This window comes from Gopherus flavomarginatus, chromosome 5, assembly GCF_025201925.1.
Source record: "Gopherus flavomarginatus isolate rGopFla2 chromosome 5, rGopFla2.mat.asm, whole genome shotgun sequence".
Taxonomy (NCBI): domain Eukaryota; kingdom Metazoa; phylum Chordata; order Testudines; family Testudinidae; genus Gopherus; species Gopherus flavomarginatus.
Window position 1 is genome coordinate 127915893 of NC_066621.1, and position 11796 is coordinate 127927688.

General features: G+C 38.2%; 1 protein-coding gene across 7 annotated transcripts in view; it reads left to right on the plus strand.

Moving 5' to 3' along the window:
- The window catches only part of TDP1 (tyrosyl-DNA phosphodiesterase 1), a 118191-nt gene that overhangs the window by 30537 nt on the left and 75858 nt on the right, over nt 1-11796 (plus strand). For all 7 annotated transcript variants that reach the window (XR_007774434.1, XR_007774433.1, XM_050953264.1 and 4 more), the window contains exons 11-13: nt 268-316; nt 1881-1947; nt 10114-10221. Coding sequence is in view for 5 of the 7 variants with exons in the window: in XM_050953264.1 (XP_050809221.1) it covers nt 268-316; nt 1881-1947; nt 10114-10221 (224 nt within the window). In the remaining 2 variants the exon portion in view is untranslated. The remainder of the gene's footprint in view (nt 1-267; nt 317-1880; nt 1948-10113; nt 10222-11796) is intronic.

Below are 11796 nucleotides of genomic sequence, written 5' to 3' on the forward strand. Positions count from 1 at the left end.
TTTGTAGCTTTATTTTTTTTTTTTTAAATTCTAATAAGACTCCTGTATCGTGTTAAGTGTTCAGTCTTTTCTTGCTTTCCTGGAGAAGTGTGTCCTTTTATTCCACATTATTTGCTAGGAATATGACTTGTCAGAATAATCAATGTTTAAAATAATAGGATTCTACTATCTTTATTTCAAAGTTAGTAATATTTTATTAGAACTGCATTATTTCAATTAGCTTGGTTTGATTATTACCTTTTTTTTTTTTTTTTTTTTTTTTTAAAGATTTACCCTACTGTGGACAATGTGAGGCAAAGTTTGGAAGGATATCCTGGTAAATAAATGAATAGAAAAATTATTTCTAAAGTTTTTGTGATAATGTGTTGTAAGATAATGTGTAAATGTTTCAGTGATTGGTGTTTCTTCTGAATGAGCCTCAAGCTGCTGGCTGTGTTGGGAAGACTGTTTGGGTTATTGGCTAACAAGCCAGTCTTGTGATTTGTTTTTGGAGCTCAGACACCAGCACTGCAAAGCTTTCTGTGTATTGGCATGTAAGTGACAAATCTGTTAGTCCGGTTTGCATGTCAGATACAGAATACCGTTCCAGGTCAGAACTATGACTTAGTGGCATATAGGATCTGGCAACAAACTGAATGATTTGGATGTGCTTGTGTTTATGCAAAAGTCTTCTCTACACTGGGTTTTGCAAGCAAGAATAGTAAAAGGCTTGATTCATGTTCAACCAGGGCTTAGACATGGAACGTAATGGAGAATAATGTAATGTATATATTCGTCCATAAGCTGAATATTTCCAGTAAAAAAGTGACACATCAAAGAGTAGGGGTCGGCTTATAAACGGGTCTACACCAAAATTTGATGATTTTAAACTCTATGGAATCATTTAATTGAATATCTAATACATTGTCATTTTGTTTACTTGGAGCATCTGCAGGTGTGGAGCTCCTTCAGCTCCCTGTGGCCTTGGTTTGCCATTCCCAGCCAGTGGCAGCTCCCATTGGCTGGGAATGGCAAACCGTGGCCACAGGGAGCTGAGGAGCTCCATGCCTGCATATGCTCCAGGTAAACAAAACATCCTGACCCTCCAGCGGCTTACCCTGACGGGCCGGGAGCCAAAGTTTTCCAACCCCTGAAATATAGGGTCGACTTATGAAAGGGTCATACAGTTTTTGCTATTTTTACCTATCAATTTTGAGAGGTCAGTTTATAAACGAACGGGCTAATGAACGAGTATATACGGCACTTATCCTAGGAGTAGCAGTGGTTGCTCAGATGATATTTTAACATTCTATGCTCTACAGTTGTTAAGTTCTTTCTTCCCAGGTCCATATTCCTGAAGTCAGTGTGCATGTTTCAAATTTGGGCACAGACCACGTTTTCAGAAATATCGTATCTCAATGTCTAGAATGTGATACCCATGTTCTAAAGTGCTGCCTCATAAAATGGTCACTGACCTGGCTGAAGCTTTCTTGTTCACTGTTTCTTATGTAAGTGAGTAATGCTCATCTATCTGTGGAGTTGATTATGGGGTATGCGCTCCATTGGGCATAATAATGAAAAATATCCACAGAGGTATCTTAAAAAGGGAGTGAACTGTACATCATTAATCTGATATTTCTGAATTCATTTTCTGGTGTAAATCGGTTACTTAATGTTTGGGGAGTTGTGTTAAGTCTTTTCTTTCTGACAAGACAAACCATTTAGTGTTGCAGGAGGCTTCTGATTTGTTTTTCTAAGGAACATTTTATGAGATGAAAATGGAGCTAATGTATTCTCCTACTCCCTCACTGTTTACTGAGAATGTATTTTTGGACTGTTTTCAAAATGTCTTTCAAAAATCAAATACCAGTGTTTATAATGTTGTTTCTTTTTCTTTTGAGCTGGTGGCTCTCTTCCATACAGTATACAAACTGCACAGAAACAACTTTGGCTACACTCTTATTTCCAGTAAGTGAAACTGTCTGTTGATCCTTTACAGCATTGATTTCCAGACAGTATGGTTAAACTTACATTGCTATATTACATTGTGGTGTGGAATACAAATTTAGGCAAATTGGTCAGATGCTTTGTGGGATTTTAGACTCGTTAAACAATTTCTTTGCTTCCAAATCTAGCTGTGTTTTGCATATCACACAGAGATTCCGTATATGCTCTGTCACAAGAATTCGCAGACACCATGAAATCCTGTTATGAAATGTCCAAGTCAGCTAATCACCAGAAATTTACTTTTAAAACTGAAATCTAAGACGTTGTCTAAATCTTCCTTTCCGACCTAAAACGATGATATGATTGTACTGCCATTTTGCTCTGAGCCCCATATCCTCCGGATCTGGGCAGGAGTTTTCTGCTATTAGCCCGAACTGAAGCTGGTCTGAACAGGATCAGGAAGAGCTTGTTACTGCAGTGCAGCAGCAGCAATGGTGCAAGCCATACCCTTATTTATTTATATTACGTATTTATGACCTCACTTATTCTAAAATGCCAATGGTGAAATTCTGCTCCAGTTGCAGTCAGTGTGAGTTTTACCACTGATCTCACTGGGGCCAGGACTTCAGGTGAAATCTTTGAGGAAGGATTTATTGTCAGTACAAATATTCCATTTGAAAGTGAAAAGTGAAAAGGAATGGGGCCTAGAGTCTTTCCGCAGCCCAATGGAGCTTGGATTTCTACCTGATAATTTGTCTAATTTCATTCCATGTGCATTGCAAGAGACTGATATAACATTCTTTATGGTTTCAAATGGGGAAAAACGCATTAATGCAACTTTCAAGGCTGATTACACTTTTAAAAATGTTTGTCTGAAAATGGCGTGATATTTCATGTTATCAGTTACAAATTTTGTTAACTTTTAAATGAAAATAATTTATGTTTGGCCAGCCCTGTAAACCGGGTTTTGAAAGTTCAGCTGGCACTTTTTGGCTTATCAGCAGTATTAAAATTCTGAAATGGGAATGGATTTATGTCTGATGCATGAAACAGAGTAGAATCCAGCTGATGCTCCCATATCACTGCACAGCCAATATAGTTAATAGTGGAGTGAGTAAGGAGGAAATAGTGATCACTTTTGCCAGTATATACAGGTCTGTCACATCTTAAACGCATTTAACATGCACGATTTCAGCTTTACGCGGTCGGCAAAAGTGAAAAAAAAACAAAAAAAGAGAAAAATAACAATTTAAATAATGTAACTGTAGTGCAGGCAATTCCGCCTGCCATTCAACTCAATGTAATTTTAACTGTACGCGGTTTTCGCTGTACGTGCTAACCGCGGAACGGAACCTCTGCATAAGATGAGACTCACCTGTAGTGAGCAGATGTTATCCAGGCTACACACAAAGCACAAATCTATGGAGTAAGAAAACTACCTTTTTTACATAGCCCCTCTGTTCATGATTTAACTGTGCAATTCCTTTGATTGCAAAACTGTTTCAGATTGGATTCATTATTGATTTAACTCTTACACCAGTTTTGCAGTTTGTTGCAATGTGTTGTGACTGAAAGCAGGAGGCCTTTAAACGACTTCTTCATTTGTTCAGTTTTTTTAATGCAAGTGCTGTGCTGTCTCCAAGAATTTAAAGGGACACCAATTTAAAAATCAAGCCTTATCTGCATTAGGGAAGTTTTGTAACATTTCTGACTTGTTAACAATAGAAGGAACAACCTAGAGAGCCTTAGTGTAGGCAAGCTACCAGCATTTTAAGTACCATGTCAGTTAGCCCTTCCTTTGCAAATTGTAGAGCATATCATCTGGAATGTACTGGCTTCTTTGTACATGGCATCACAGATGTGGCTCACTTTTCCAGATGCTTATATACTTCGGTCTGTCTACAGCCAGAAGCACTTAACTTGTTTTTCTTTAGAATTCTGAAACAAACAAAAATGAAAAAGTATTCTCACCGACTGAGACCAAAATATATATAAATAGGTCTAGATCAGACAGCTTGTACCAGTTATTATTTATACATCAGAAAATGTTTCATTGCAGCTCCATTTTAAGACCTCCTATTAGAACTGTGATAAGAGAACTGAAAATAAAAGCTCATTCTGAAATTACTTTAAATGAGTTAACATTTTTTAAAAAGTAATATCTAGTTTAAGAATTTAAATACTCAAATACTGGGAAATTGAAGTTAAGATTAAATACATACTACTAACTATTTGTTTGTACATACTCATTAAAAATACCTGTGACTTTGTATGCATTAGTGATTAGGCCTTTGCAGTATACAAAAGTACTTGTGACCACTAAAGAATATTCCTTTGTAATTAATCAGAATGTCTTTAGAACAATGATATTCACACTCTCTCCGGCCCCCTAGGACTCCTTTTTCCAGGTTTTGCACTGAAATCTGTCCATGCTGCGATTCCTGTTGGGAATTTGAGGAGAGTTGCATGACAACTTATGCAGTGCAGAAGCAATCAGTTTTTTGTTTATCCTTGGTCTGAGTGTCTAGTAGTCCTTTAACATGTAACCTTCTTTGTCCATTTATTCTGAAAAGCAATACTGATGTGCTGTGGAAGAATCTGCTGCTGGAGGGTTGCTGTGATGTGGGGCTTTGGGGTGAGTGAGAAAGTAAGAGATGAAATTAGTGTCTTGGAAGGGTCTCCCTTACTGACAAAAATAAGTGGGAGTAAGACTTGGAGACACAACACGGAGGAATTGGCAGAAATAAATAGTACTATTCTAAGGGAAGGGAAAAGGAATAGAGAGAAGGAACACTCTGAGATACTTTACCGGTGTAATGTTTACTTGTACTCCCACAAAAAGAAAGCTAGAAATATCTCCCAATATTTTGAAAGCATGTGGCAGATTGTGGTAGATACCTCTGCCTCTGACAGCCAAAAATGAATCCAAAGCTCTGTAATGCAGTTCTCAATTTAAATAGATGAGCTTTGAAGTGCACGCTTACCAGAAGAATGAGATGTGCACACTTAATATCATAGCTGCACTTTTCTTACTGTGGAAAATCATGTGTCAGGCACTTCAGTGCAATTGTAAAAATAGTACAGTCTGTTCCAAGGGTGATAGTCTTTTTGATACAGAATGTTTTTTTTTTTTTTCTTTTTAATCACTGGGCTATATTTTTGTCCAGATTGATAGACCTTTAAGGTCTTCACTAGAATACCCTTCATGCCATTGTCTGTCCTTATGATAAAACAAGATGTTCTGTTACATCCAATACTTGAAGTTGAAATTCTGAAGTTCTGTACTTTATATTTCATACATTCATAGAGTTTAAGGCCAGAAGGAACTATTAGATCATCTAGTCTGACCTCCTGTATATCAGAGGCCATTAAATTTCACCCAATTATATAGAGCCCCATAACTTGGGTTTGGCTAAAGCAAATTTTACAGAAAGGCATCCAGTCTTGATTTGAAGAGATGGAGAATCCACCATTTGCTGTGGTAGTTTATTCCAGTAGTTAATCATCTTCACTGTTCAAAATGTATGCCTTATTTTTAAATTGAATTTGTCATGGTTTAGCATCCAGTCACTGGTTCTTGTTATGCTTTTTTCTGCTTGATTAAAGAGCCCTTTAATACATGTTTTTTTTCTCCCCATAAAGGTACTTATGGCTTATCATCAAATCACATCTCAATCTTCTTTTTGATAAGCTAAACATATCAAGCTTTTTAAATCTCTCGCTGGAAAACATTTTCTCCAGCCCTCAAATAAGTTTTGTGCATCTGTTCTGCACCCTCTCCAGTTTTTAACATCTTTTTAAAAATATGAATACCAGAACTATATTGCAGTATCCATCTTACCAATGCAATATAGAGATAAGATGACCACCTTGTTCCTACTGACTGCTTCCCTGTTTATACTTCCAAGGATTGTATTAGCCCTTTTTGCCACAAAGTTGAACTGGGAGCTCATGTTGAGTTGCTTGTCCACTATTACCCCTAAATCCTTCTCAGTCATTGTCCAGGATACAGCCCTTTATGTTGTAGGTATGGCCTGCATTCCTTGTTCCTAGATATATAAAACTTTGCATTTGGCAGTACTAAAACTAATTTTGTTTGAATGAGCCAGTCTTACTAAATCGTTGAGATCACTCTGTATGACTGCCTTGTCTTCTTCCTTATTTATTGCTCTGCCAGTTTTTGCCATCTGCAAATTATAACCGCATTGATTTTATATTTACTTCTAAATCACTGATGAAAATGTTGAATAGTGCCAGGCCTACTACCAGTCCCTGTGAATCCCCAGTGGACATCTCCATATGATGGTGATTCCCCATTAGCTATTTTCTGTCAGTTTAATGTGTGCACTATTGATACTGTATAGTGCTAGTGCTTTAATCAGAATATCATGCAGTACTCAGTCAAATGCATTACAAAGTCTTAGTATATTACATCAGCACTGTTACCTTTATCAACCAACCTTGTATGATCATCAGAGAATTAAATCACATTTGTTTGACAAGATCTGGTTTCCATAAAATTATGTGGACTGGTATTTAATCATATTTCTTAGTATTTAGTGTTGGACTAGGTCATTCCCTCCCACGTTAAAAAAGTGAAGCACATGAAATTAGGTAGAAGATTCTGTCTTGAGGCCTGGTGAACTGAGGGAAGAGTAGGTTTGCCTCCCTACATAGCAAACTGCAGTATCCTCTTTTAACCCTACAATAACCAAAGTCTCTCATACCTCGAGGCATCCTCAGAGGAGCAGTGTCTCAGCTACCTCCCAGGCACCACTGATTCTGACATCAGTGTTGCTGACAGACTCCTCTGGTCATAGCTAGGCCTGATCACCAACCCCTGGAGGGCTGGTTAATCACATGAAGCAGAAATCTGTGTAACTAATCATTCTTAATTTCGGTGGATTTGCAGGGGGCTGATATTAAAGAAAATGAATCTCTAATCGTATGCATGAGCAGGCAGAGTTTGCGTGGAGGAGGTTCCATGGTGTTATGCTAGCTGAACTTCCCTTCTCCTTGAATAGAATCACATGCAAAAAAGCAGGCTCTGCTTTCTTTCATCCTCTTGGTACCAAAAACCAGAGAGGCTGGAGTGGCTATTTAACTTGCAGAGATGAAATATACTGTGTGTTTTCATATAAAGTCCTTTTGAATTCTCTGTTTGGGTGGTTGCCCTTTCTTTTCATTTTGTTTTTGAAAGCATGAATTCTGAATGGAACAAAAAAAAAAGTTGCTGTACTTGTGGAGGAAGGTAGGTAGGTGGTGGGTGGGAAATAGTCACAGACAAATCATCAGATTAGTTCCTAAATTATATAGAAGGCAGTTTCATAAAGAGAAAGTAGTGACTCCTAACTGGAGAAAAAACATCCATTATCTGCTTACTGTTTGGGAATCTGGATAAATATGGAATCTGGAAACCAGGAACTTCTTGACTTTAGAATAATAGAGAATGAGATCACGAAATGCACACTATGAGGATATAGCTTTCAGGTAAGCAATTTTTGGGAAGTGAAAAAATGAAGGATGCAATTCTTCAAAAGTGCCTAGGTGAATTAGGAGCACAAGTCCAGTTGATTTTCAGTTTGTACTCCTGAGTCATTTAAAATCTCACCCCTAGTGAGTAAGGAGCAAATGATGCTATTAAAATCTGCTGGAATGGAAAAATGCAGGTGAATCTCAAAAGACACTTAACAGTCTACAATTCTTCAGAAAAAAGATTGTAAGCATTAAGTAGGAGGAAGAATTATTTAGAACTGTGCAGGAGAGTGTCTAAAAGTAGTGAGATGAAACTCAGCGAAGGAAAAAAAGGCTAAAGTCTGTTTGCGTTAGTCTTCCAAGAGATGTGGTGGAAGCCTCAATTCTCCAGTCATGTAAGACAAGACTGGACTGGACAGGACCCTCCGGAATATATTGTGAGAAATCATTCTTGAATGGCACTGAGATGGAATAGCAGCTTAGTGTAGGAAGTAAGTATGTCTTCTGTTCTAGGGTTGTTTTGAAAGAGGTCTGTATTGATTGATTGAAATTTTAAAGAACACCTAGGGTTGTGATGGTGGGGAAGTCTACCCCATTTTAATGCAGCAGTGATGATTTGGCAGTCTGCTAAAATAGCTGTTTTATTTATACTTTGTTGATGCAGCATATAGTTGAGACACATGTCCCTTAAAGACGGTGTGAATAGCAGACTGCCAAATGAAACAAGTGTTCCCCTACAGAGGGGGAGTAATAATATAATAAATGAGCAATGGGCTGTTAAATGTTGCAAAATCTCAAGAGAAAAGGAAACTGCGATAAAGTATTGGCAAAAGTGATAGGAGGAATAGGTTTCCAGTTTGAAATTAAACTGCTACTCAGAGTTACAAAGAACTCTAGTCTTTTTAAAGAAGGAGATAATAGCAGAAATTGGTTGGTTGTAATGCTGATTACATAATTCCAATAAGCAGAGATGTTCACACAAAGTTCCTTCCTCCCCCTGCCATGCATGCCTCAGCCTTCAGTTCACACCTTAACATAATTTTTTTTAACTTTCAACAAAAATAATACCACAGCTTGAAGTAATTAATTATAATAATCTCTCAAAGCTAGTCCTTTTCAACTTTACTTATTTAACACTTAGCACATTGAACAGGTCTGAGGTTGTTATGGTGGCACGAGATCAGGCTTTAACCATACTCAGGGCTAACTAAATTCTGATGCAGATGTGTTTATTACCCTAAGATATTTAACAGGAAGTAACCCTCAGGTTATTGTTATATTGAAATTTACTCTCTGTCTTTTCTTCCTTTTCAACCTTGCTGCCAAAGAATGATTTCCCCCATCTTCTACAGTCAGGTTTAGAACTTGTTTTGTCAGGATTTTAAAACATGCCAAAAAAACCCACTGTCAACTTGAAATCTAGTCAATTTCAAACATGAGTTAAACATACTACATCTGCCCAGAATCTCTTGCCAATTACTTTGGTTTTACAGTTCTGTTATCCAATTTTTAAAAATGTTTTTCTCCCTTGTTATGTAATATATTTAGGTTGACAGAATTCTTTTTAAAATCCTCTTTCCAATCTCCCTTTCCATGTTACTAAACTCTCCAGTGACTTTTTTAAAAAAAAGTGACTTGAAAAATAAGTTTAAAAGAAAAAATTGAGTGGAGAGTTTGAGACTTCTCCTTCCTCTTCCTTCCCATCTACTCTCTCCCCACAAAAAAAATCTGTGCTACCCTTTCAAAGGAAATTCTTAGCCAAACCAATACATTTCCCTTTCTGATAGCTCTAGTTATTCATGTTTGGAGAAACACCACTATCTATTTAGGTCTCTTGGGCTGTTAAGTGGATTTACTGTAGTTAGATGATTCTGGTGCTTAAATGGAAAAGAATTGATGTTCCTCTTGTTAAAATACAATAATTTTGTTGGGAGAGGCAGAAGGAAAGTGAACATAGGTGATCAGTCAAAAGGTTAAATATTAGCTTGGTGAACAAGAAGAAGGATTGTCCTCTAGATTTTGGCGGAGGAACAGAAGTCATGAGATCTGGGTTTCATTCCTGACTCTACTATCAACATCTTGTGTAACTTTGGGAGAATTACTGAGTCTCATTCTTCCTTCATTTCACCACTGATTAAAATGGAGATAATGCTTGCCCCACTTAACAGGATTGTGGAGACATAATTCACTAATGTTTTGTAATGTGCTTTGAGATAATCTTGGAACATGCCAAAGAAATGAAAAGCACTGTTGAAGAACTCCTGATTGAATAAGTCATTTACTGGTTCCAAAGAGCACTTTATCCTCTTCTACTTGGCTAGAAGTTTGGAATCTGTTCTTAAAGTGTTTGGTGGTGGATAACTGGGGTGGAGGAATGGAATGTTTCCTCAAGGCATCTTGAGGCACACAAGAAATTTATCTGTTTGTGTAAAAAATAAAATAAAACCCCCCCCCTTGCAATATATAAATATGGCCTGACTTCCCACTGTGTTGTGCAGTGGGCTTTAAGCAGTATCTAGATGCATAATTGAAAGATTTCAAATGATTTGTTTTCAATAACATGCTAAGTAAGAAAATATATCAAACTTGGACTGCTGGAGCCATGTGCCCAACATAGGTACAGAATGAATTACTTGTTATATGGTACAGTGCCTTTGGGAGCTACAAAACTAAAGCTTATTATTTGAAGTAAATTCCTTTTTTGTTTTGCAGCAAATGGTCAGCAGAAACCTCAGGCCGCAGCCATGCTATGCCTCACATTAAGACTTACATGAGGCCATCTCCTGACTTCCAGAAGATTGCGTGGTTTTTAGTTACAAGGTAAATGAGCTATACATTCATAATTCCTGCAAACAAAGACTGCAGACCATATTTACATGATGAAGGACTCAGTCTTGGGAAGCAATAACTGTGGAAAAAGATTTGGGGGTTGTGGTAGATAATCAGTTGAATGTGAGCTCCCAGTGCAACCCTGCAATATGTTTTGGGAGGCTTTGTGTTGCATAGTTGCCATAGCTACTGCGTCACTGGGCAGCAAAAAATTCCATAGAGAAACCCTGCCCTTTGAATGAATCTCATTTTAATTGAGTACTTTGATTGTATTGGTTTTTGTTTCTCTCCAGCTGAAAATGGAATGTTACATATTGCACAGCAATATAGAAAGTCCCTTAGTTTTATGAATCTTAAGTGGATTATTGCTGTGTAAATACTTATTAATGTGGTATAGAACCTAGGAGTGACTTTGCATTTTCTTTCAGGCCTGTCAAATTGTAGCTAGATCTAGACTCTGGTTTGCCTGTTGATTACTCTATTTTTTCTAAATTTGTGAGTATCTCTGAATAATGGTATTAGTTTGAACCTCTCCTAGTGCAATCGATGTTCTGTGTAAATTTCCCACACAGCTCTGCCATTGCAATTTAGTCCTGACATACACGCCTTCTCCTGTTCTAATCTTGGATGTCTCTGGAGGCAGCTAATCTTATTCAATTGTTTATCTTTGTGATGCGTACAACTAGAATGAGGAGGAGATCATCAAACACCTTTCTGCATGTGAGCCAGGCCTTCACTGACAGACTAGTGCACCGAAATAACTGTCCTGTTGCCTACACTGTATAAGAGCCAAATCCTACCCTCTGCTATAGATGTGCAATCAGTTTGAAGTTAGACAGCAGTTTATTCTTTGTGCTAAGGTTCCCGTATCTATTAGAGCTACTCTAGTCTGCTTGCAGCTTGGAGCAGAACCAGAGCTGCTCCTGAAGTTCCCTCCAATTATTTCTGCAGCCAGCCACAGCTGGTGCAAAGGGAAATTCCAGACTTTATATCAATGTTTTAGATTAACAATTCAGATCAATGTCTAATTCCCAGCCATGCCCCAGAACTGCAGTTGGTTTCTGGAGAATGTGTCTCTGCAGCTCCACTTCCTCTTTGGAGGCATTTTCAGCAGTTGGTCTTCCTGCAGATTTCAAGGAGCAAACAAAGCTGAGAAAAGTCAGAGGCAAAAGGAAGGGTCCTTGGGTACATCTACACTGCAGCTGGGAGGTGTTATTCCCAGCTCAGGTAGATGTACACATGATCGCTCTGCTTGAGCTAGAAAGCTGAAAGTAGCAACGTGGCCATGGTGGTGCAGGCAGGTACCCAGCAGATCGGGCATGACTGTACTCAAGTAGCTAAGCCAAGCCTCCACAGCCACACTACTATTTTTAGTGCATAGGCTAGTGTAGCACTGGCACTGCCCAAGCTGGGAATTACACCTCCCAACTTCAGTGTAGCTTCAGCTTCTCTTCTCTCCCCCGCCCCCCTAATCAAATGTTTTGTTGGGGAGCTTGGCTGGCTCTGTGGGCAGAACACAGTTTTCTTTGCAGTCCCATCAGGGCAAGCTCGCCTTGAGGGCAGGAG